The sequence below is a fragment of the Lagopus leucura genome, unplaced genomic scaffold (assembly GCF_019238085.1).
Source record: "Lagopus leucura isolate 7727_CA_CO unplaced genomic scaffold, USGS_WTPT01 Super-Scaffold_1, whole genome shotgun sequence".
Taxonomy (NCBI): domain Eukaryota; kingdom Metazoa; phylum Chordata; class Aves; order Galliformes; family Phasianidae; genus Lagopus; species Lagopus leucura.
The window spans coordinates 31216055-31241301 of record NW_024962250.1 but is presented as its reverse complement, the minus strand read 5'-3'; the positions used below and the strand labels follow the sequence as shown (position 1 = coordinate 31241301).

The following is a 25247-nucleotide window of genomic DNA, read 5'->3' as shown; positions in this document are numbered from 1 at the left end:
AAGCTGTTTGGGGAAAGGAAAAGGACCAAAAGTCACCACAGAAGAGATGAGCTCTGTCAGAAGAAGGTAAGTCTTGTGCTTCAGCAGGACATTATAGGTCTTAGAATTGAAGGGACCTTGAAGACCAACTAATTCCAGCCCGCCTGTCATGGGCAGGGCTGCTACCCACCAGATCAGGCTGCCCAGGCCCCATCCAACATGGCTTTAAACACCTTCAGGATTCAGAACTTTGCTAGGGAATCTGGGAGTGGGCAGTTTTCTTAGTTTGCCAACATATGCCAGGGCTCAGAAACCAAGCAGCATGCAAAAGAAAATCAAAGGAACTGCGTATTTGCTGATTAGACTTAGAAATGTAGCACCAAAAGGCAGAAGTTGCAATTCTCCATCCTTCTCTGGACTGATGCTCCCTCCATGCACAGACCATCTGCTCTGCATCCCACGCTCTGGCAGTAGATTCGATGCTTCTTCCTTGCTAGAGGGTGTCTTGGACCAGCTCCACAGTGTGGTCAGAAACCTGAGGCAGTGCTGAGTTAACCCTGGAGTCAAATCATTTACCAAGGTACCTTGGGAACACAAAGCTGGCAATTCCCCGGAGTTTTTAAAGGAGGCTCATGTGAGAAATACTGGCAGCACTACACTGCCCTGGTGCATTTTCACAACGCGATGCTGGCCAAAAGCAGCTGATATTTCAAGGAAAAGTGCTTTAGACTAAAAGTCAGGGGATATGATGCAAGGATGTAGGAAATCTGCCTACATGTTGCCTAGGAAATCCACTTTAACTTTGTGAACTTTCTGTACCCTTTACTGGGTTCTGTCTGAGACGCCTGGAAGTGACACTGGCACACCTGATCGTAAAGATTATAGGAACCTGGACAGGTTGCTACGAGGAATAGCACAACACATTTTTAAAAGCAGTTCTGCCCCACACAGCGGGGGGGGGGGGGAGGAGGAGGAGGAGGGGGCGAGGATTGACGGAGCGGTGAGGAGGCCGAGGGTTGCAGCAACCTGCAGGCTGCGGAGGCTGCGGCAGGCACCCGGAGACAAAGGCGGCTCAGAAGGGATGCGGAGCTCCGCCGCTGCGCCCGAGCGTTTCCCAGCGACTGGCGGCAGTGTAGCCGGGGCCGCTCCGGCGCCGCTTCCCTGCGCCGCACGGCGGGCTCGTCTTCCCGCCTGTCCGACCCCACCCTTCCCCGAGCTGGTGCTTCCCAGGAAAAGAAAGGAAGGAAGAGGGGTGGGAAAAAAAAAAAAAAAAAACCAACCAGCGATGGGAAATACGGGCAGCCCGGCCGCAGCGAGCAGAGCACGACGGGGTGGGGAGCCGTTCCTTTGTACCTGCCGTTTGAAGGCGCCAGGCGGCCCTATGCTGGCCGCGCGGCCGCGGTGCCGGTAACCCGAGCCGGCGGCGGGGCGCGGCGCACCGGGGCTCGACGAGCGCCCGGCCCGGCCCCGGCAGCCAATGGGGCAGCGCGGGAGGGCGGTGCTCGGCCCCGCGCCGCTCCGCTCCGCCGCCAGCAGCCGCCGCTCGCCGCCTCCTCCTTCGCCACCGCCGCTCGGTCGTGCTGAGGCTGGGTCTAGAGCCGGGGTCGGGCCGCGCCTCCCTGCCCAGGGGGAGGTGGAACCAGCCCGGTGCTGCCGCCCTTCCCCTCCCTCCTGAGGGCTGAGCCATTCCGGGAAGGCGCCGGCTCCCCCGCCGCTCTTCGGCAGCGCACCACCGGCATCGGCCGCCGCCGCGCAGGGCTCGGCCCCACGTCGCCGCGGGTTTGGGGGCGGGCAGCGGCCGAGCGGGGCGGCGGCAGCGGCAGCGGCAGCGCGGAACCCGTTTCTCGTCTCCCACAGCGGGGCTCGGCGGGCAGCGGCGGGAGGGGCGGGGAACAAGTGGACGGAGCGCCCCGGAGGAGGGGGCCGGTCGCCTTGTAGTTGTTTCGCCCAGGGTAAGTTGGCCGATCCCCTGCGAAGGCTTCGCTCGGAGGCGGCCGATTCCCCGCCGCCCCCAGCCCCGTTTGGGGGCGCGTCTTCTTTTTTTTTTTTTTTCCTTTCTTCCCCCTTTGGATTGCTTTTTTATTATGGATTCTATGGGGAAGCAGATATTCCAGTCGGGCTTTGCTGTACCACCTTGTCCAGCACGCTACGGGGAACTATAATTTTTCTTCCTTAAGATGCTGCAGTGAATTTCAGTCCCAGGAAGTCAAGCGAGCAAAAATAACCCATATAACCTGAACCGTTTGCTACTCTGTAAGAGCAGACGCTTTCCAGGCACAGATGATGGCCAAAAATTCCCTCGAGGGGTCTAAAGAGGACCTGAGCAAAATTTCGGAGGAGGAGATGCTGAGGTGGGGCAAGGAAGAGCTGGTGAAAAGACTGAGGAAAGTGGAGAATGAAAAGATGAACTTAATGGTGGAACACGGCAACTTGATGAAGGATGTGAACCGGCGGCTGCAGCTCCACCTGCACGAGATCCGCGGGCTGAAGGAGGTCAACCAGAAGTTGCAGGACGACAACCAGGAGCTGCGGGAGCTCTGCTGTTTCCTGGACGACGACCGACAGAAAGGCAAGAAGCTGTCGAGGGAATGGCAGAGGTTCGGGAGGCACACGGCCAGTGTGATGTGGAAGGAGGTAGGCATGTACCAGCAGAAGCTGAAGGACCTGGAGGCGAGGCAGGAGACCCTGCTGCGGGAGAACGTGGAGCTGAAGGAGATGGTGCTGATGCTGGATGAGGAGCGGAGCGGGGCCGGCTCACGGAGCTCCATCGACAGCCAGGCCAGCCTGACCAACCTCAACGGCGGCTCTGCCACCAGGGACGTGGGGGATGGAAGCAGCACCTCCAGCACGGGCAGCGCTGGCAGTCCCGATCACCACCATCACCACCTCCACCATCACAAGGCTGGCGACAGCAAGGCTGGAGCCATGCGGAGGTCCATGGATGACCTATCTGCGCCTCTTCATCACCGGAGCATCCCCAACGGTCTCAACGGTGAGTTTGCCCCCTTCACCACCCTGCCCACAGCAGGTGCCTTTCCCTGAACCCACCTCCTCTCGGTGTGCACACCTGCCTTGTACTGGGGTGAGGAGTGCCGTGGGGGAGAGATCTTGCCATCCTCACCCCTGCCCTGCTGTGGAAGGGCAGCCAGGGGTGGTGCAGGGAGGAGGTCGCTGAGCTTTGCCTCGCTGCTTGGCTAAATGCTGCTGTTTGGGGTTAAGGCTTGGAGGCATTTATCTGGAGGATTTTGTTTTTTTTTTTTTTTTTTTTTTTTTTTTTTTTTTTTTTTTTTTTCACATCAAAAAAAGCAGGTTGTGTTTTCAGTCACTGATTTTTCCCATCTCCTGTCTCTTCCCCCTTTACGTATTCTGAGTGACATTGGGCTTGTTTATTTGTTACTTGGATAAGATTGATAAAAGCCTAGCTGCGATTTGGGAAGAAGCTGATGGAAGCATAGGGCTGCCCCATCACCTGTTATTAGCTCTGTGGGCTCTCAGGGTAAGCTGCCTGGCTGTGCAGTGCCCAAAGGTTTGAAAGAGCTGGGACTTCATTTCCCCCTGTTCCTCTTCAGAAGCAGGAGGTTGGTTTGCAGGTAAGAGTCTGCTCTCGAAAGAGCAGTGTTCACGATTTTGTGTAACCCAGTCATTAAAGTTAAAAGCGAGCTCCACAGTGAAACTATGCCAAATCTCTGACCGCTTGTATTCAAGCATGTTTTCTCCTGTTGTCAAATAGTGGCCATACATATATTCCAATAATATATAATATATATAATAATAATAATATTGGAATATCTTTAAAATAGATTATTATTTTTTTCCTTTAAAATCAACAAGACCTATTTTGGCCAAGAGGTTTTGATGGGAGTCAAACCAAGCATCAGTCTATTTAACTGTTGTATACAAGAATCCTTTTGATGTTTTTAATCCTCTTTTCTAACCAGGACAGGGCACTGGGATGGGGCTTCTGGATGCGTTGGCCAAATAACTGCCTTCAGTGCCCGGAGCTTTTAGTTGTCCTCGTGGGGCCAGTGAGTGCAGGGCCTTTTTTGGGTGCCTTATAGCAAATGCCCCAAAAGGTCTGAGGGCACATGCACCGAACAGCCCAGTTTTCTAGTGGTGTGCTTGTCCGAGAATCTGCTGTGCTCGGTCCTGTTGCCGCAGCTGCATGTTTCCACTCGCAGCTGGAGATGTTCCTGCCACCTCGCCCAGCAGTCAGGGCTTGCTGGTTGAAAGGGCGATGCAGTCACCAGATGTTGCAGGATACAGCAAGCATCTTTTTTTTTTTTTTTTTTTTTTTTTTAAGTGCTGTGTAAATCAGCCGTGTCTTGTTTGTAAAGCTGCAGATGGCCTCTGCTCCTGCGTTTTCATAAAGCCTTGCTGTTCAAAGAGGCCCAGAGAGCACCTGTCGGACGCTGAGTGTGCTGTTACAGCTTTGGGACAGAGGGCTTTGCTGGTATCGACTAACTCCATAGGTTTTAGTGACTTTAGTTTCCCAGGTGCCGGGTTTGAGCTGAGGAAGATGCTCTCTGGGAAGTACTGAAGCTAACTGAACTCTTTACAACCAGCCTGGCTTCATTTCTGAGGCTGGGACAGATACGATCTGCACTTTCTAGGGTAATAATAGATGGAAAGATGCAAACAAACCTGATTTCTCTACTTAGGTAGTGAAGCTGTAAAAAGGCTTTAAATAGTTGTCTTCTCAGATAGCATCGGCATTCAGCGAGGCCATTTCCCTCAGTGTGCCTTTGGAAATTCCTGTGCATACATATGTAAATGTGAAGCTTATCAGGCCCCTTTTTGACTGACAGCAAGAAGTGTGGTGGGGAGGCTTGCTTGGGACCGAGTGGCAGTTTTCGTTTAAGCCTGTGACAATGTGGAAGAGCACGGCAGGTGAATGTGGAAAAAAATGCAGTAAGTCAGGTCGGTGGAGAAGCTGTCACTGCGAAGCCTTTGCGGCACCAGCTCCCTTCCATCCCCTTTGGTGCCAACCCTGCTTTTGACCTCTATCGGTTAGATGTTGGCCTTTTTATCCCTTTTTCCTAAATACCCAGGTTTTCTGCAGGACCGTTTCATCAAGTTAGTGCTTTTCTGAAAGAACATGGGAAAGAAAGAGTGTGGGAGCTGTCTGTTAAATGCCCCTAGAATGGTGGCTTTTAAATGAAATCTTAGCAACCAAAGGTTGATTAAATATTTGTTTTCTCTTCATCAATTCTTTAGAAGTGAATTGGTAAACCAGGACTCTATTTATTGCTCACAGTGTACTAGCCCAGTGTGAGGTGATGAACTTCAGACTCTTTTGTACAGAGTTTGTACAGTGAGTCCAGTGGAAATGATAATAGTTTAAAAAAACAGAACCCACAAACAAACCTGGTTCATCTTCCCTTGGTTTATAGAAGTTTCTTTAATTTTATAAACTGGCTTTTTGGAAGGTGATACCTGCAACCTGATGACTGAAGATCTGCTCATAGATGATAGCGTAATAAGCATAACTAGTAGTGTGAAAGTAGTTGATATTAGATGACACATGCAATCTTATACAATTCCGGATATTCTGCTATAAGCTGAGAGAACGTCTATTTATTTGAAGGTAAATGGTCTTTTCATTCTCTGCTTAGTGACATGTGAGCTGGGAGTCTTGGTGGTAGGGGTATGGGCATCTCCAGACTGCATGATGAGAGCTGGCCAGTTGTATCCTTGTTGAGTGACACACCACAGTTCCCATAAGCCTACCCACAAGTCCAGGACAGATACTGGAGCACAGTTGCGCTATTTTGCTTGTGAGTGCTTTGGCTTTACTTTGTGTACATAGCAGGAACCTCTGTGTATGTGCATAGTCTATATGGACTTCCAGGTTAGGCAGCCCAGTTGGAGCTACTGCTGTTGCTACTGCCTTGTTTCTGCCAGAATAAAGTTTCCAAAAATCCCTGGACGGGAAAAAGATACCAACAAAGACAGCCATACTGGGGGATATTAACATTACTTGCAGGCTGAAATAAGCCTTCAGATCCCATGGGGGTATATCCCTGGACTGTAAGGTGTGTGGGAACACTGGGAGTGACTCAAAGCTCCCTGAAGCAGTGTAACAGCTCCCACTAATTTTAGCCTCCTCTAGATCTAACTGGAACATCTGTTTATCCAAAAACAACCTAAAGGAGGACAGTTGTCTTTGGTAGGATTTATGTGTACATCTGGGCGAGATGGAGAGAGCCACTGTGCTTTTGTTGCCAGTTAAGAACGACTCAGTCCTCTTTGCTGATGGTTGCTCCATGCAAGTCAGTCCAGGTGGCTTGTGAGTCCTGCAGGCTGGCAGGGTGTGAGTTCTGCCAGTCTGGTGAAACGCTGCCGTGAGACATGGGTGAGCGCATGTTGTGGCTTTCCTCGCCTACGCTGCAAGCCCACAGTGATACAGATTGCTAGCTGTTGATGTGTCTGGGACAAAATCCAGCGCGTGCATGGGAAGTTTTTTGGGCTTTCATCTCCCCACCCATGCCATCCAGTAAATTTTATCGTCACAACTTCTTATTTGCTTGCTGCAGAAGCTGTTTGCTCTGAGTTCCAAAAATGGGTCAGGCTGTTGCCCTTGTCTCTTTGACTTATTTTCCAGTTGGATGAAATGGTTATTTATTTCTTTATCAATGTGAATAGGCTCTTGAAAAGAATAATTCTTAAAAGCATCAGCATTTCAAAAATGGCCAGAGAGGTGTTGAGGCAAGTGATGGGCGCAGCAGATAGCTTATCATAGCATAGACATTAATCTCTGGCCTATCGCTGCTGTCTGCTCTGAGAAAAGAGGAATGGCCTCTCTGGATGAGAGGGTGGGAAAAGCTCTAGTTCTATTGATTCCCACTTGTAAATGTCCACATGTTTACCTAGAGGGTACAATATATTACATTTAAAATGGTGGCAAAGAGAAATAGCTGTTCCCTGTGGGTTAGTATCGATTGGGTGTACAGCCACTCTGCACTTCTTCTCATACCCTTTAGGCCAAAGTCCTTTGTTTTTATTACTGTATTTCTAATCAATATACATATTATTTACTATGACATGTTAATGAGACCTTTGAGATGAGAACACGCAGAAGTGAGGTTCATCAGATTTAAGTTGAAGTATCTACAACATAGACTGTAACATCTGTGTCTCCTTGGGCTTCCTTTATAGGCCATCATGGTGACATCAGTCATAACACTGAAATGTCTATGTCTGCTTTAGGAGAAGCATTGTATCGTATGTGCTCTTTGTACTGATGGGAAGGCAGCTTGGATGGTTAGTTTATATGCAACCATCTAGTCAGGTAAGAGCAATCCTACTAGAGGAGCTGTGGTGAACGTGTTCTACTCTTCCAGTGCAGCTGTGCTAGCACTGATGAAAGACAGGAGATTCACTTTTCCCAATAAGTCAGATGTCACCTGCAGTGCTGACTGTCAGAGCTCTATGGCCCGTGCCATGATTTAACTCTGAGACAGAGGTTTGGCTACGTGGCCATTTCATAGGTTTCTTATATCAAGAATGCTTTTTGTCCTCTGAACATTGCTTTAACTTTTCCTGATATTACTATATTTAAAATGCTAGTATTTCTGGTATTGTAGGCCACTACATACAGATTCCTTCTGTTCGTACAAGGAAACTCTCCTTGGTCTAAATGTAAAACCTCTGTAGAAATGCCTCTGCACTTCTTCTGTGAGTTCGTTGAGTTCTGTTTATAGATTTATGAATGCTGATGTCTTGGACACTAAGGGTACAGCAGTTGTTGGCTTTTTATCCAAGAGTCTTCAGCTTTATCACTGTCTGCTCTAGCCTTCCTGCATGGTCACTGAGTGTGTGCCAGCCCTAATTATGCTCTCAAATTTAAGGATAGCAAGGCTCAAGAAACTAATACAGTGCACTAATATTGGGCCACGTATGGAAATATGGTCTCTGTAGTAGTACATTCCAATTTTGTTTTCCTCTTACAACTTGCTGAAGAGTTATCTTGTTCTCAGCTGTCCCATTGAAGGAAAACTTGTATTGATCAAAAGGTAAATTGCCATAGGACTTTGATGAAATTATTCACTTACACTTGTCAAAAGCAATCAAAATAAGGGGGTTAAATTTGTGTTGGTTACATGTAAATGATTTGGTCCTCTGGAGGCATTTCATCAAATAAAACTGAGGATAAAATTAAATATTGATCTAATTAAGTGGCAGGCATGGGAACCCAAAATGCAGCCTTGGCAGGTATTGCACTCGGTGTGCGTGAAGGGTTGAGAGGCGTGAGAATCATTGCTTCTGAAAGCTGAGGGTCAATGCTTACACAGGGGTAAGGCTGCCTTGGAAGTATGGAGAAGGAGGCTCAGGTTGCAGCCCACCATGGCCAGAGTTGGGCCTTGCTGGCAGCTCACACAGATGTGTCTGCAGCCCGGCATGCTGGTGTTGTCATCTCAGCCTACTGTGTTTGAGCTGCTCTTTGGAGAGTTTTCTGGGAGCAGAGGGTGGTTGATCTCCCTGATGGACAAGACGCAGGTGAGACACTTAAACTGGCTGAAATGCTGTGATGTGTCCCACTGCAAAACTCACAGCATTGTTAGCATGGAGCGGGCAAGCTGGGGGCCGCGTATCCATTTTTTTTCTGCGAATTAGCAGCAACTGGCTAGGTTTGCTTCTGCATTCTGTATTTTTAACCTGACTTTTTGTCTGCGAGCCAGAATTCATCCTGCCCTGTCTCCAAATGTCATCATCCCCTTGTGGTTAACTTGCTGCAATTCATGAAACGCTTGGCTGCCATAAATAGTTATGCGCAGAGGTTCCTCCGCACGCGGAGCGGACAGAAATTCGCAGGCAGCGCTGCTAGGCACTCACACACTAACATGTCCACCAAGAGAAAGTTGACCCACTTCTGCGAATAGATAACTCCTGGCAGAAAAAGTAACACTGTCTGAGAGAATCTGTCTTTCCCTTGCCTACTGAATTGTGAAGCAAAAAAAAAGCAAGCGACCTCCATCTTCTGAATTAACAGCACTTGGAGCACAGTAGTCTCCATTGAAAGGAGAGTGTAAATCAGCCCTTGATCTGAGGAAGGCTTAAAATGGCCACAATTCATTTGTGATTTTTTTTTTTTTAAATATAATGAATGCTCTTGTTAGTGAATAAGATGTGTGGAGTTCAGGACTCAGCTGCTCTTAGACATTAGGAAACATTTATCACCATGGCAATTGAGGGCTGCTGTACAGGTAATTTTGTATGCTTTCATGGTGAGTCATGTCTGGGCCAAGGCCATTTATGCCATGTTACTTCAGTCCCCATACATACAGGTTTATGGATATTATTCCCCTCCTTAAGTTGCTTGTTGCCCTGGTGTTTGCCACTCTCCAAAAGCTCAGTACATGTGCTAACTTCTTATGTCCCCAGGCAGTGATTCAAGGAGATCTCCTACTCAAGGAGATATTCAAGGAAAGGTCCAATCTTCATACCTGCCAAAATGAAGGTTTTCTGAGAGCCAAAACTGACGGTGCAAGTCCACCCCTACCTGCAGAGATCCTGTGGAGCACTAATAGCCTCATGAAGCCTGTCTGTGGGAAGCCAGCAGGTTACTGCTGTCACTGTTTGTGTGCCTTCACTGTCCTGGTCAGCCGTACCCAATGTTCACCTTGCTCAAGGATTCTCCTGCAAAGGTCTTTATGAAAGATCATTGCTGGTGAGGTAGACTACAGGTTATTTCATTGGTTGGATTTGAGACTGGGAGACTAGCTCACCATGTGCTAAGTGCTGTCAGCAGTACTGTTGTGTCACTTGTCTTGGCAGTGACTATAGATGCTTGGCGTCCAAGGATCTCACACTTAGATTGAAGCAGTCCTGTGTCTGGTGTGAATTATGGTGTTGTCTGGGCTAGGAGATGTGGTCTTCTATAGGCTTGCAGGAGTGGATGTCTCCTTTTTGTCTGCTTTGGGCATGGTGAGAGATGTCTGTGCTGTCTGAAGAGGAGCAAGCCCTAGTGATGATTGCTGGGCTTATGGTATCAGGGCATTGGCCAGCTGTAAATTGCAGTTGAAGGGGTGACATGTTATCTGTCTTTTGTAGTTGTGTCAGCCCAGGCTCGCTGGCAGAATTAGTTCAATCAAATTAGGACTGCTCTGGAAAGCCCTTCAACTCCATCCCCCAGCTCCATGCAGCGACACTAAAGACTACATGCTGATGCCTTTTTCCCCATTTCATCCAAAAGCTCTGCTGCTGTGGTTTCTTTCTTGAGCAGGGAAGTCGGTGGCCTTTGAATGTTTATGGAAGGCAGAGAAATACTGTATGGAACATGAGACACATGTTCTACATGTTCTTCTACATGTTTCAAGCTATCTCCGGGGCAGTAGGGTGCTCCATGGCTGCCATTGCCTGGGGTTTGGCAGCCTTGTCTGCCTCTGCCTTCTGGGCAAGGAAATGAAGCTGTGTTGTGCCATGAGCTCCGCTTTGGTGCAGCGAGGAGAGCTGTGACATTGTGCTGTCCTCTTGCTGGGGAAGGGAGCAGGCAAAAGGACCACTCACAGTAGATCAGTAAAAACAAGCCACTATGTTAGAGAAAAAGAAAAAGTAAGCCTTACAGCATTTCCAGTCCCCAAAGCTTATTATTTCTATGGAAACCATTCCAGCAGGAGGCTTGCTGTCAGTATCTTTTTATGATCTATTGGAGTTGACTAGATTTAAAAACTGTTTGTCCTTCCCTACGTCTTCTGCCCTGGATCATCTAAAGACAGGTTGCTGTGTATCATGAATGCAAGGTTAAAACCAGCATTCCTGCTTTCTGACTCTCCATTAAGTGCTAAGCAGTCCCTCGAGGGTTTGCAGTCATCTTTCATGTGCAGTTTTTTACTAGCTAAGGTACATTTCATTCACTCTGTGACACTTATTGATAATGTCCTGTCCTATAAATGCCACTCCTGTCACACTGTGCTCTTTGAAGGATGGCCATGACTTTGTATCAGACTGTGGACCATTTAGTAGTGTGGTACATCTCAGTGCCCTCAGAGATGCTGCTTGACTTGGTCTGAGTGAAGATTTCAGCTCTTTACACATGCTTTAGTTTTTCATGCAAAGGAGATTCATGTTTGTGATCTTCACAAATGGACACAATCTGTCCTATTTAGGAAATAGTCTGCTTGATTCTTGTGTAGATCTGGTTATATACGTGTAGCTATTTACTACTTTTGTTTTCACTGATTTATTCCCACTTTTGTTTTTAGGGGGATCTACTGGAAATGGCTCCAGAGCAATCTACAGGAAAGTTCAGTTTTGTGCTAGAGTAGAAGGGTCATGTGCTAAGGGTATCAATAATTAAAAAAAAAAAAAAAAAGGAGAAAGAAAACAATCCTTATCTTTTTCCAGTTCTAACAAAGGTATTGAGAATCTTATTATTATGTGCAATCTTAAAGCACTTTTGTGATGAATAGTGTTCTTTTGTCTTCCTGGTTTCCTTTTCTTATCTCCCTTACAGGGGCTTGCAGTCTTGTATTTATATGTTTCCCGGCAGCTGAATATAACTTTCATCTATGCTTTGGATCTGCAGAGCTTTTAATCCCTTTCTACTGAGTTAAAAGCTTGTTTGCTATTGAATGTGATACGTAGTTATTGGTTATATGATCTTCTCTAGTGGCTCATGCATCACACACGGATGGCATGTTGTGAAAAACTGATAAAATGTCCTCTTGTTCATTTTGCTGTTTGCAGCTCATATCTAGAGCAGGGGTCAGTTATTTGCTGCTGATACACCTGTCCTTTGCTACCGTGTGTACCTATGCTCTTGCTTTCTTTATTTCAGTTATTTGGTCTTCCTATCTCAGTGTTGATTTTTGAGGCTACAAACCAGGTGGGTATTTCTGCCAGTGCAGGAAGCTTTCTGTTTGCCAATTTTGAAAGCATTTGTGATGTAATTTTTTTCCTAGAGTTTTGTCTTTTCATTCTCTTAACTGCTTGCAGCACCTCTTAAAATGTAGGGGTCAGTTTTTAAAGCTTGTGCGATCATTCCTCTCAATGTCCCCTGACACGAAGATGCTGAGAGAGCTGGGGCTGTTCAGCCTGGAGAAGAAAAGGCTGAGAGGTGACCTGATAGCAGCCTTACAGTATCTAAGAGGGAGCTAAAAGAGAGAAGGGAGCAGACTCTTTAGCAGAGTCTGTGGTGACACAATCAAGTGGAGATGGCTTCAAGCTCAGGCAGGGTAGATTTAGTGTAGATATAAGGAAAAAATCTACTACAGAGAGGGTGGTGAGGCACTGGAACAGGCTGCCCAGTGATGTGGTTGATGCCCTATCCCTGGTGATCTTCTGGGTGAGGCTGGATTGGGCTGTGGGCAACCTGATCTAGCGGTGGTGTCCCTGTTCACTGCAGGGGAGTTGGACTAGATGGCCTTCAGAGGTCCCTTCTAACTCTAATGATTCTCCGATTTTATTCTATGAAAATATACGCTTTGCGGAGATCTTATCTTCTGGAGTGGTTGCAGCTTCCACTTAAAAAATCATCATTCCTGAAGTTTTCAGTCTTCCAGGCCACACTGATGCAGCTGCATGAATGCAGATGTATCCAGTTGTCTTCTGGAAGATCTTTTTTACATTTTGTACAGATATTTTCTCTAGATTCCATTGTGTTCACTAGTCACCCAGTGCTCATCTTGAAGCCTTCTGTAAAAAAATACAGCACTCTTTTTATGAGGTCAGTTACTATGGCTTTGTTTAAGGGTGAGCTATAAAATAACAGAAGAAGGATGAATGGTTTTCAATTTGCAGTGCTGGATCGGGACTCCAGATTTGATGCGTTTTCTCTGTAATGCAGCTTGTGATGTAGTGTTAGGTAAGTCTCTGGTTCTCTTCTTATAGAATCAGAATGATAAATTTCCTTTATCTTCTCCAATGAACTCGAGTTGTTGGATTGTTTATAATGTTTGTATAGTGCTCAGCAGAATGAGACCTTACCTCAGACGGGGCCTCTCATTATTGCTATGATACCAGTGATAACAAACACCTCGGGTTTTCAGTTATAATGAGCTAGCAAGGAAGGAGCAGCCCATAAAGGAGCTAAAACTCCAGACTCTTGTAATTCCTAGTTTGGAATACCTTCAAATCCTGTTTTGACTTCACTAGGATAAACGTATTTTACATGCTGGGGTTCTTCTTTCTGTTTCGGACATCAGGATGTTGAACTGTGAACAGTCTCTAGACAACTGTAAAAAATAGAACCTCACTGAATAATAAGTTCTGTTCCCAAATTAGAAGATAAAGAGTAAAAAAGACAAAGGACTTATTTACCTTTTCACAGCTAGACCCAAGCAAGACAACAGCAGAAAGATGGTTTGCTTTCTCTGCATTATCAGGACAACAAATTACCTTGATACCTTTCAAAGAGTGAGGACAGCATTTGTTGTATTTTGGCTCATCCTATTTGCGTTGCTCATGCCATATTTATGTATTTGGTGTCATGTTATATATTTAAAATGCTGGTTATCCAGAAGCCTAGTGTAGTTTTGGCTGAGGAGCAGATCCACGACTGAAGAAGATGAGTCCTCGTTGTGTTGCTCTGTTTCAGCTCAAATAAGCAGAGTCTTTGTCATAATTGCTGAAGACACCTTTCCTCTTTCAATTAGATTCTTACCTGTTCCCTTGATTGCTCTATTTCTGACTCCACTAATTTGGTAACTTCTAATAAGCTCTGACTAAAAAGTCATCAAAGTCACTCTGGGGTGTGAACCCAGTGCTTCTTAACCACCTTTGGCTTTTATTGCCATTTGCAGAGTGGAATTTGTAGGGAGGATCTGTTTGTCAGCCTATCACCCAATCATTAGGAGGGTGACAAGACCACAGTAACTTTTCCTTGGCAATTATGTATGAAAGGTTGTCAGTGTGAGTAGTATGGGAAGTTAAAAGCCTTAATTTTCATTTGGAATTGAAACCCTAATGACTTTTCACTCCCACAGATCATAAAGCTCTTGCTTCAGCCCCGAGTTGACCAAAAAAAGAGAAGGGAGCTCTTCTATTTCAGACTTTTTGTGGAGTTTTTTAAATGAAAAAGCAGCTTTATGAGTCACTGTTCTTTGTATAAAAGATAATTACTGGAATACGAACTTAAGAAAAATGGCATTTTATGATTTTATGGCTATCCATGCAGTGCAAGCTTTTGCTTTCTCTCTTTTCAATTAGGTTAAACAGGACTAATTATATTCCTGTTTGTTGTTTGCCTTGTGCACTAAATGTTTTCTATATGTAAAGCTAAGCAGCAGGGGCCGGGGAGGGAAGGATCACCCTGAATGAATACTGTTTAATTATTTAAAATCATGGGTGCAGATCCTGTGGGTTTGTGGGTATTGTATTCAGTCACATCCATCCCTTGCTTACATCGCAGTAAGGAATAGAAACTGGATCACACAAGTCCTTTTGTTAACCCTAAGAAGCATAATTACATTCCTTTGGAAATTTGTTCTTTAAAACGGCATTTGTCTAAGCAGCTATGTTGTTTAATCTGTGCTTAAATTTAAGCTATGTACCTTGTGTATTTTTTTTCTTTCTGTAAGCATGGGAGCATTCTGTAGCAAAACTATGTGCTGCCTAAGCAAGTGGGAGCCAAGTGTGGGTGCAGAAGTGCAGGTGGCACGTACAGGTCACAGCCCTGCTTGGCTCTGCAGTAGTAGATCAATGGTTTGCAAAATAACAGGTGGTCCTGGGATCTTACTTCTTAGGGATCCACCTGAAATACCTTGACGAGCATCTTCTGTTTGAAGGACACGTGCTCAGACTTTTCAGAATATTAAATATTGTGAACTAGATTTAGACTTTGCTTTTGGAAGTGAGTAGCTAATTCTCTTTGCCTTGTGGCTCTGTACCTGAGAAAGTGTTGCTGCAGAGTTATATTGACAGCATAGGTCCAGTGAGCTTTGCAATCCCACTGTTGTGCAGTCAGGTCTGCTCACAGACCTATAAAATGAGGAGCAGATCATGTAAACAGCAGCTGATTCAGTTGTTCCCCATGTGGAAAGGCTTCTGTTTTTCCTTTCAGCCCATTACAGCATCTTGCCAGGTTGGACACAGAAGACGGAAAATCAGCTGTCCTGTTCTTTCATTCTGTCTCATTTGGATAAAAATAGAGGACTGTCTTTTATTGATTTGTTTTTTTGCAGTCTGAAGTGAGGAAAACACAATAGTTTTGGGAAAGGCTTGGAATTGGCCCCATAAGAGGACTGTTATGTAAAGGGTAAGACTCCCTGAATGTTACATTTAAGTGCAGCAGTGCTTTTCTTTTTAAATGACAGATTTAATATCTGGATTTAAATCAAAGCCATATCAAAGCTAATGAAAGCAGAGGCCTTATTCTATCACAAAGGGTGTGCTTTGTTGAGCCCGAGGGCATTGTGGAGTTTGTCCTGGCACAGGGGCTGTGGAGGTGCCCATCCTCTGAACCTACTGCAAGTTGCCAGAGGGCAGGAGGGCAGCTGGGGGAATAACTTCCTCTGAGCTTGGCTTTATTTCCTTGAATCTCATGGTGCCATTGTGCTGAGCTGATAAGGGAAATATCCTTTTAATGGTAGAAGAGTGGTCAGCAGAAACTGCCTGCCCAGCTCTAGGTAGAGTTGGAGACCGCTGGGAAAGGGTGCAGCAGGTGCCCGATGAAAGAGAAGGAGTAAGTGAGTTAGCCAAAATTGTGGTTTGGGAGCTAGCTGTGGATTTCAGCAGCCAATTTCATTCAACTGGATTGAACTCCCTCCAACACAGCATTGATGATGATGCCTGGAGGTATAAAGATTGTATTTTGATCAGCAAGTCAAAAGCAAGTCTACCTCTACTTATGAATGTGTTTCCAGAATTGCACATGAAGGAGATCTCATAATAATAATAATAATAATAATAATAATAATGGGCAGAAAAAGTTGCTTGAAGGAATGAGTTTCTTCTCTGAACACCCGTAAAGACATAAACCTGGACCTTGCATGCCTTCCCATCTCAACTTTCTAAAAATGCGTGAACAGATCCATTACCTGAGTTTTGCACTCCTGAGTTGAAATCCTGAGTGAACATAATGCAAGATGACAGGAAAGCCAATAATGATGGAGTTTTGAAAATACAAATAGAATCATAGAATTGCTTAGGTTGTGTATGGTAACTGCTGAGTCATGGCCTGAACCACTGATTGATCACCTGGGGAAAAGACCAGCTCAGCCCTGGGAACACAGGTGAAGACAATTCAGCTGTGTGACCGGAAGGGATGGAGCCTGGCTCTACCTCTCTTAGATCCCATTTATGGCTGACTGCCACTGGGGAAGGATTTCTGGTCGGAGATCCCTCCCTTGTGGAATTTTTCCTGTGAGCTTGGATCTGTGGAGGTGGGTGAGTATTCTTTCTCTGCTTGTTCCTTTTGCCATTTCACTCTTGCATCACCTTGCTACCACACTGATCTTTCCAACTGTAACAGGTTGGAAAGGGACCACATAATTCATTTGAAGAGGTGCAGTACGAATGAGAAAAAAGCATGTGTGTGTCTTGTGCTGTATAGAGTTGACCCAGTTGGTTATTCTGTGATGAAGTCTGATCTGTATGTTACGAATGACAGATCTAGATTCTGAAGTGCTTATGATTAGATTAAGACTGTGTAGTAAACCTTAATGGTGCATGAAAAGCTGCTGGATTTGCAGTAATACATACTTTTCTGCCTTAGAACAGCGTGAATAATGCTTTATGGTTGTATAACTCCTTCCAGACAAGGAGTTTAGGAGTGCTTTGTAAACATTAATGAGTTTGGCCTCATAGCGTATTTATAAACCTGAGAAGTAGCATTCTTCTCCTTCTTATAGTTTGGACGTTGACTAGCCTAAGTATGTAAAGAGCAGGCAACATTTTCTGACCCTCAGTCCTGGGCCTTATCTGCAGGACTCAGTAGGCTTTGTCAAGGGTATCTGAGACATGCTCAGAAATTAACTATAGTTCAAATCCAGCAAAAGGGTTGTTGCAAACCTCTGGGTATTCATTGTAAAGCAAAAAGCATTGTAATTATTTGTCATTTTTTGCTTGCCTTTTTGCTCTACAGCAGTAGAGGTAGAGGCTAATCCTCAACCAGGATGAAATCAGTTTGGGCATTATGAATATCATTTCTTTCTCCAGAACAAAGAGGTTAAGATAATGTGAATGAAAACTTCTGTTATCTTTACATGGGAGTTTCAAGTGGGTAAGGAATGTGAGGTCAGCCAGGACTGAGAGCAGATAATTGCCTGTGTCAAAGGGCAGTGAGAGTGATGCCTGTGAAAAATGCCCTGCCAAGTAGGTGGGATCAAGCAGTGTGATGGTATAGACAGATTTTTCTCTAGCAGTTTCTTCAGAGGTTCAACCAGGATGCTCTCTTATTTGTATGCGTTTATGTAATGGAACACTTTGCAACGTGAGTGTTGTGTGGATTGTAGATAAATCTTATAAATATTTTGTATGTGAACTTAGTGTGTAATGGATTTGTCAGAAAGGAGAAGTCTGTTGTTAGTTGTGAGTTAAGCATGTGCAACTGAACATTTTGGATGCTGCTTTTGCAGGCAAAATGTATTCCTAACCAGCACATGTGCTCCAAGATCTCAATGCTTTTCCAAGGACTGTGGATTAGTGAGGCTCCCAGCAAATGCCTGCAAGTGTCTAGCTGTGGAAGTGGTGATCTTTATGATGCCGCCACAGATGTACTAGCAAGGATTGTTTGTTAAAATGAGCAGTATTTGTGCTGCTGGCTGTTCTCTCTTTAATCAAGGGTGGTCAAGCCAAGAGACTAAGGGGCTCCTGAACCTGTTTTTCCAGATCTGGATTGGATGGGACGTTGATTATTGTGGAAGTTCTGTGGTAAGGATTGGAAACAAGAGGATGTCCATGTATTTTCAACAGAAGTTTTATTTAGAAGAGGATTTTCCTGGGAAGATTTACGTGTTGTTGATTATTATTTTGTTGGCATGCTGGAAACCTCACTAAGCTAGCTGGCACTTGAAAAAAGGTACAGATTCTTTTTCTTTTCACAGGCAATTGCCTTATTTACTCTGTCTTTCCACATGCAGATCAAACTCAGATTTTGAGATATGACCACAAGGAGGAAGGCGTATTTCTGAGGCTTTATACAAACAGTTAGTGGAGTTATTTATACCAAGGGTGAGTTTGGTTTGTGGTCTTGTGCTGTGCAGTTTATGACTGTGTGGACATTGTTTGGTTTCATCAAATTGTTACCTAGCGTATGAATGGCGGCTGAAGTCAAGCAAAAGAAAGATTTGAACTGTGTGACAATAAGTGTTATCTGAAGAATATTAGTATTCCCTTCTGATGTGACATCCATAGACCAAGAAGTATGGGAACTGCCCTACATTGTGTGTTCTGGCACTGAAGCTGTGTTCAGTTTATTGCTCCACTTCTCAAGTGTATCCTACTGAATTAAAGGGAATTACAGTGGCTGTCTGTTGTGTGTGTGGCCAGTGTTTGTAGTTTGGACTTGTCTATTAAATGCTACACAGGCATGAGATCTTTTTTGTTTCCTTGCAACTTCTGGAACAGCCTAGCCTTAAGACTTCAGCAAAGAGCAAAAGCTTTTCTGAACCACTCTGTACTCATGGCTTTAAATAACAAACTTTGGATGATGAGCAAGAGATTTTGGTAAGGTGGAGCACAGCAGTGGAGACACTCAGATATTCCAGTGTGTGTCATGGCACCCTTGTGGAGCTGGGAACTGGAGCATCCAATAGAAAAGTTGGCTCTGCACTGCTTAATCTTACGAAGACGGCCCATAATTTGTAGTGAAAGAGGTAGATAATGCAAGAAAACAGTTATTTATCTGGGATTAACCTACACAAAACATTTACATTAAACTGAAACTAGGCCAGAATAACGTTCTTTTATAAATGGTGGTAAAGAATTGCAAATCAGTCCGAAGTCTTGCGAAGTCAAAAGAGCCTCTGTGGTTCCTTCGGTAGATTTTGTGCCCTGTTTGTAGGCTTAATGCTGTATCTGTGTCCATCGGTGTTTTTGTCGTGGAGAGTGAAGGACTGGTTTTACGAAGCAAACCCAGCCCTGGTCCCACCAAACACTGAAGCAAGCATGCCCACTAAGGGGAGTGAATTAATAACATGTTTGTAACAAAGTCTCAGGTTGGCTAGTTAGCAGTCACTATGAAGCCTGTCTGCTTTTCCAAATCCCTGCTCTGCTAGCAGTGCATAAGACGTTTTCCTGGTGATTTATTGTGGTAGGAGATACAGAGTAATCCTTGGTAAATAGATTTATACATGTGACACTCTACTGAATGGGAGATTTATACTTGGCTGTTCCATTGCTGCTTATTACCATATGATGTTTCATTGAATGCAATTATATGTCTGCTTCTACTCTTTAAAGGCCAGAAAGGTTTCTCAATATTACTATCTTCTTCTGCGCAGCAGTGTCTCACAAAGAGTAATTTCCAAGACGATGGATGGGTTTGCAGTTGGTTTTGTCCCTTGTAGGCCTGGTTGTGTGAAATAAGCTGGGTTTTGGCTAAGGCTATCTTGAATTTTAACAAGATATGTGATGCTGAAGGTGCTTCAGAAATTGAGCTGAACTTTGTCAGCTGCCTGAGCTCATCTCAGGCTCTTAGAAAGATGATAAGATCCTCATAACTCTGGGAGGTCCTGGAGGACATGTAGATCTTTGCTGTTTGTCCTGGTTTCAGATGAAATGAAGTTCATTCATTATGAGTTTAGTTTAAAGAATTCATTATGCTAACTGAAGAAAGGAGATTTTTTTTGACGTATGGAGGCTATTTAGATGTTTATTAGGTAATATTTTTCATCCAGTATATTTGGCACATATCTGAATATTTCCTGCTGCTCTCTACTGTATTTTTATGGGGAAACATTTTCATTAAGTTCAAATTATTTTGTTTCCCACTTCGGAAATCAATATAGTGTGAAGTCTTCAAAGCAGTGGAATCTGCAGGGTATTTTACAAAGTCTAAATGTTTTGGGAGAAAATCTGACTGCTGAGGTCCACAGCAGAACTTCTCTTGACTTTGGAAGGAGTAGGATTTCAGTTTAAGTTTGCTTGGAACATTTCATTCCTGGCTAATGCATGTTGCATCTTCAATGATTTAATTTCAGCATGGCTTTTAGAAACCGTGACCCTTTTTGTCCACGGTCAAGCCCTGTATTGCTGCACCGTAGAGCTCTGAGACCTCATTCATAAACATCTCTCTGAACGTGGCTCTTTATCCCGTGTCCACGGATGCGAGAGAATCCCAAACAATAGCAAGGCTGAAACAAAAGCAGGCATTGTCTGGGGGGTGCTGAGGCAGGCACTTGGAGGGGCCAGGGATCCTCTGCGGGCTGGGACCATTGTGCCCGTAATTGGATTTTTGCAGCCGATGGGAACGGGAGGGGACCTGCCGGGCCAGGGTTACCTGCTGCAACAAACCCAGACCTGTTTGGAGGTGGCAGATGACCTTTAAAGCCCATGCTGTAGAGCGAGGCCTCGTATAGTGCAAATGCACCAGGTTGCAACTTTATTAGTGATTAGACACAGAGATAAGCCTCAGCACATTGCCTAATCTGCAGAGCCTAATTCCAGGCATTGAAGCCAGGGACGCTGATACAAACACAAACCAAGTGCCTGTTCTGTCTCTCAGCTGAGTGACTGCCACAGCCTTACAGAGAGCTTTTGGATAACCTGGGGCTGGTTCTGATAAGCGTTTGAAGTGGGGATGCTGGGAGAGGGAGACAAGTTGTGAAAGTTGGGAGAACAGGAGGAGGAGGGGTTATGTGCATATTGGTCATTGTCTTCAAACACAGTTTAATTTCTGTGGTGGCTAATGGGAAGAATATTTGCAGTGCGCAAGGATTTTGCAGGTCTTACCTGCAAAAATAAGGTCAGGGCTACAGCTCAAAGCAGCTTGTAAAGTGGAGTGTTTGGGGGAAATGAATTTCCATAATTCCATTTTTCCATCTGGGGTATTCCTGGGTGCTGTGGAGCTATTCAGAGTTGTCATTGTCATCTTTTGGATGGGGATCCCTTTCCTGTGGGCCAGGCTAAAGGGTTAGAGGAGTTTGGACCATGCTGACTTATCCCTGTTGGATGTTTTAGGCAGTGGTCAAATCCTGCTAATGTGTCTGTGTGAATGGCGGTGGAAAATGTCAGAGGTTGTAAACAAAGATGAATCATCATAGGTCAAGGGTTAGGACTCTTCTTGACAGCACAGCAAGTGTGATGCTGTGGTATGCTCTGTTATTGGATTTCCTGCAAGGATTGCACTTTGAGGAGCTTTGGCCTCTTGGCATCCTGCTGCTTCTTGTTGTCCTTTCAGTGTAATGTGGGAGCTTCCAATTAGAAAATATACATGTTCCATGTTACAAATATATGCATTGAAGTGTTTGGCAGATTTACACTGCAAATCCAGACAAGCCCATGCAACCCTGTGTTTTTAATCCATGGCTTGGAAGTCTTTCCCCAGGAGCCATTGCAAACTTCCTTATCCTGGACTCTGTTGTGTGGTATCTGCCTCATCTTCAGGCCCAAGAGACAACTACACAAACATCATCTGAGAAAACAGTTTGCTAATGACCATACCCTCTTAACTTGGTTGATGAGATGAGCTTTCTCTGACCTTTATTTGGACATGCTGGTATTAAGCTAATCCCACCCAATCTCTGTAGTGACAAGGTGACCTATTTTTTTGTTTTTGAATTTTGTAAAATGATGTTGCTTACGTTACTGCTTCTCACTGTCTTTGCCCCTTGCCTTCAGGCAAAACCCATTTGGGATTCCTGCTTCTCTAGTTTTCTCTTTTTAGCCTTTCTTAACTGTGTTGTGACTTGTATTTTGGAACACCTGGCTCTGTATTTGGGGGTGAAAAGGGACGAGAAGCTTCATTTGCTTTAAAAGGAGTAATAGGAGTTTACACTTACTCCCAAGAAATAGCAGAAAACAGAAATTTTCTGGAAGAAACTGAACTCCCATCCTTGTGATGTTATCCCATTTGATAAAAGGTGATCTGGAGATTCTCCACTGGGACCTGGGCTGAGGTTGGACTGTAGGTGAGTCCATAGTGGGCTCTAGGCCAGCATATCAGCATGTCCCCACAGCTTTATATGGTTTCCCTCCTACCACCCAGCCAGGGCTTGTTATCTGTCTTTTGCCTCCAGGCTTTTGGAGAGAAGCCATTGACTTCCCTGTTTGTCAAAGCCCCACTTAACTAGTCTCCTCCTCTCGATTAAAAGGTGTGAACCTTAGGAGGAAGTTTCTGTTGCTTTGAGCAAATCTACCTGAGTTTTTGTGGTCAGAATATGGGCAGCGAATGATGCACACTGCATGTTTTGTGGTCACAATGCATGTCCAGTGCCATTTGGACATCTTCCCTATGGGTATAAACTGAGTGTTGTTACACCAACTTTGTGCATCACCTTCCCTCAGGATTAGACAGCCCTGGCCTTGCCTCTATGGGGCCACTCAGCTTCTCCTGACCTCTGTGAGGAGTGCACTGGAGCCAGCATTGGCCTGGAGAGTACTTTGTTCCCACAGCCCCAGACCGTGGCCTTAGTTACATAAATCTGTGCCCATAGGCAGCTTCTTTGGGCTTATTATAATGCTAACTCAGTTGAATTTCTAATTAGAGACCAGCGGTTTTGTGTGGGTATGGGAAGTCTGTGTAACTTTCTGGAGGAGTTGTCCACAGAAATCTGTTTCGTGGAGAGATGCTGAAATAAGAGCAGAGTCTTTAAAAAAGATGCGTGTAAAATAAAGCAACTACTTTAATGTGCATGTGTATCAATTGCTGGTGCATCAGTTCAGATCAGCCAAGACATGGAAATATATATCTGTAGACACTGCCTTAGATGTCTCTTCTGTGAAATGGTGGGAGGACAGTTTTAAAGCCCAGTGTGATTTCTTTGAGATTAGATGAGAGGGCTTCTTCTGATAATTTAAGGATTAAATAAAGACAACTTTGAAAGTACTCTGGAAGAGGGAGAATCTGAAGCAAGCCTTGCCTGACCCGTTGCTATCTGTGAAGCAATCATGGCAATATCTCTGTCTGGCCGTCCAGCATTGGATGTGTTCAGAACAAGCAGAGCTATCATTATAGCCCATGCATTTTAATTTTGTGAAGTGGAAGAAGTAATGTATCTGCTGCCTGCACCATGCCCTTACTAGCTTAGGTTGGTGATCTATTTATATTGCCTCTTCCATTCAAATGGGTTACGTTGCCAAGGTTTAGTATAGGGAGTGTTTGTGTGTGTGCTTTTTGTGTTGGCATTGCAGTCTATCATTGCTCTAGTGTACCTCTGGGGGAATGTGATACAATAGTTAATGCCAGCAAGGCTGCTAAATAATAGCTCTTTCAGGAAGGAAGTAAAGAATAATTTATGTATATGAAAACAGAGCAGGTATACAGAGAACAGTAAAAATAGATAAGATGTGATTTCATTAAAACAGTTAGCAGTGAGCGTGTGGAATCTGGAATGACTGTTGGTGCCCTGCTGCTCACTGCTGCTTATGTACCTGAGGCTGGTTCAGCTCCCTGTCAGCAGGTTGAAGGAAGCATCCTGCTGGGTAGGCTGCAAAAAATCTGTCCTGGAGAGGTTTTGTGGGGAAGAGGATGGTATCTGCTAAGTACGTCTTTGGCACGAGGAGTTCTTCTGGAGTTTGTTTGTAGTAGGAATGAGCCTGCCTTTTCATCCTACCGAGTTGGTCCTTCTTGTCTAAATATGTTTGTGATTAGTGCACTTAATTATCTGCTGGACACTCTTTGCTTTTGTTTGGATAGCCTTCCTTTGCATCTAAATGTAAATAAATACTGATGGAGTGGATCTGGCTCCATCTGGGATATGGAATTGAGTGCCTGTGCTGTGGCCGTGCTCCTGTGAGCTCCTCAAATAAACAGAGACTTCTCAAGGGCTACTGTGAAAACTCCCCCAGCGCTCGTTCTGAAAGTAACCCATAAATCAGACCGTCTCTCTTGCTTTTCCCCTTTGACATGCCACTTTTAACGGAGGCGTCATGCAGCTGAAATGTCAGTTTTTTGATCACCTCTTGCCTTTGGTCATATAGATGTATTATTTAAGTGTAAATACATTCACATGAGAAGCGGTGTCCTGTGCCTGAGCTGTTAAAGTGATCACTGTTTATCTTGTCAAAGAAACTCCTTGCCCCTTCTGCGGGCTGTGCCTAGCCCTCCCTTTGCATTTCAGGCATGCAAAGCAGGAGACTGCCCAGCAGTGAGGCTCCCAGAGCCTCTCCAGGAGGGAGGACATGAAAGGGAAGATATACCAGCCGCCTTCTTGTGAAGAAGCAGACCACCTACGTGATGGGGCACCTGGGCACATGGGTCAGCAGTATGTTTTCAGAAAGTGGATTACCTGTGACAGAGCTGCAGTTGCATTCCCATACCACAGGGACCAGGGCGTGTGCTCTGGGGCTGATGTAATGCTGTCTTGTACCTCTAAGGCACCCACTATCACCTTTCCACTGAAGTTTAGATTGTAATTTTAAACCATGGGAAAACTTTTTTTTCCTCTTTGAAGAGCCTTGTTATTCATCTGCAGGTTTTTCTCCTCCCTTGTTTCTCTGCTGACTGCATCTCGATCAGATTGCAGGGACCCCATGGTGCTGGGGGGGCTGCCCGCCCTGGGCGAGCGGATCGCTTTCCTGCAGGCTCCATCCTCATCCATCGGTGGCCCTGATGCTTTCCTGGGGGCAGGAATGTGACAGGCCTGCTTGACTTACGCTTGGATCAAATTAACTGAGGGTTTAGATGGGGATTTTTTGTGAGTTCACAAATTGCAGTTATGCCAAGGAAATACTAATTGCCTGCACTTTGCCTTCACCCTGCTTCACCTCTTGGTGTATCTGCGTTCCCTCGCTGAATAATATTCCACTTCTCTGGGAGTGTAGTCAAGTGCTTGGTCTGTTTCAATGGAAAAGCCATTACAGTAACAGTCCTTACTATCTTATGTACTGCCAGGTGTTATTGGCACAGGGGAAGTCTGCACTTTAACAGATCCTTGGCTTAATAAATAAGTGAAAATGATGCCTGGTATCTTAGGGTTGTTTTTTTTCTTTTTTTTTTTTTTTTTTTTTTTTAACACTATCTCTGCTCTCTTAGGAGCAATGCAAATTCACTCTGAAGTGCTTGCATCTAAATAGCGCTCTTTTTTTTTCCCCTCAAAATACCGGAATGAAGGAGATCTGATGGTGCATACCAAGGTGGAAAACCTTGATAACTAAAGCTACCAACGTTAAGACGAAGAACAACATTCTGCATTGCATTAAAAGATAAGGCTACAAAGGTGTGATGCTTT

The 25247-nt window shown here is 45.0% G+C and overlaps 1 protein-coding gene across 1 annotated transcript in view; it reads left to right on the top strand.

Annotated features, from left to right (window-relative positions):
• The first annotated feature begins 1854 nt into the window (after positions 1–1854).
• The window catches only part of CCDC85C (coiled-coil domain containing 85C), a 101202-nt gene continuing 77809 nt past the window's right edge, over positions 1855–25247 (top strand). Inside the window, exon 1 of the mRNA XM_042890046.1 lies at positions 1855–2971. Coding sequence (XP_042745980.1) covers positions 2260–2971 — 712 coding nt within the window. The 5' untranslated portion in view covers positions 1855–2259. The remainder of the gene's footprint in view (positions 2972–25247) is intronic.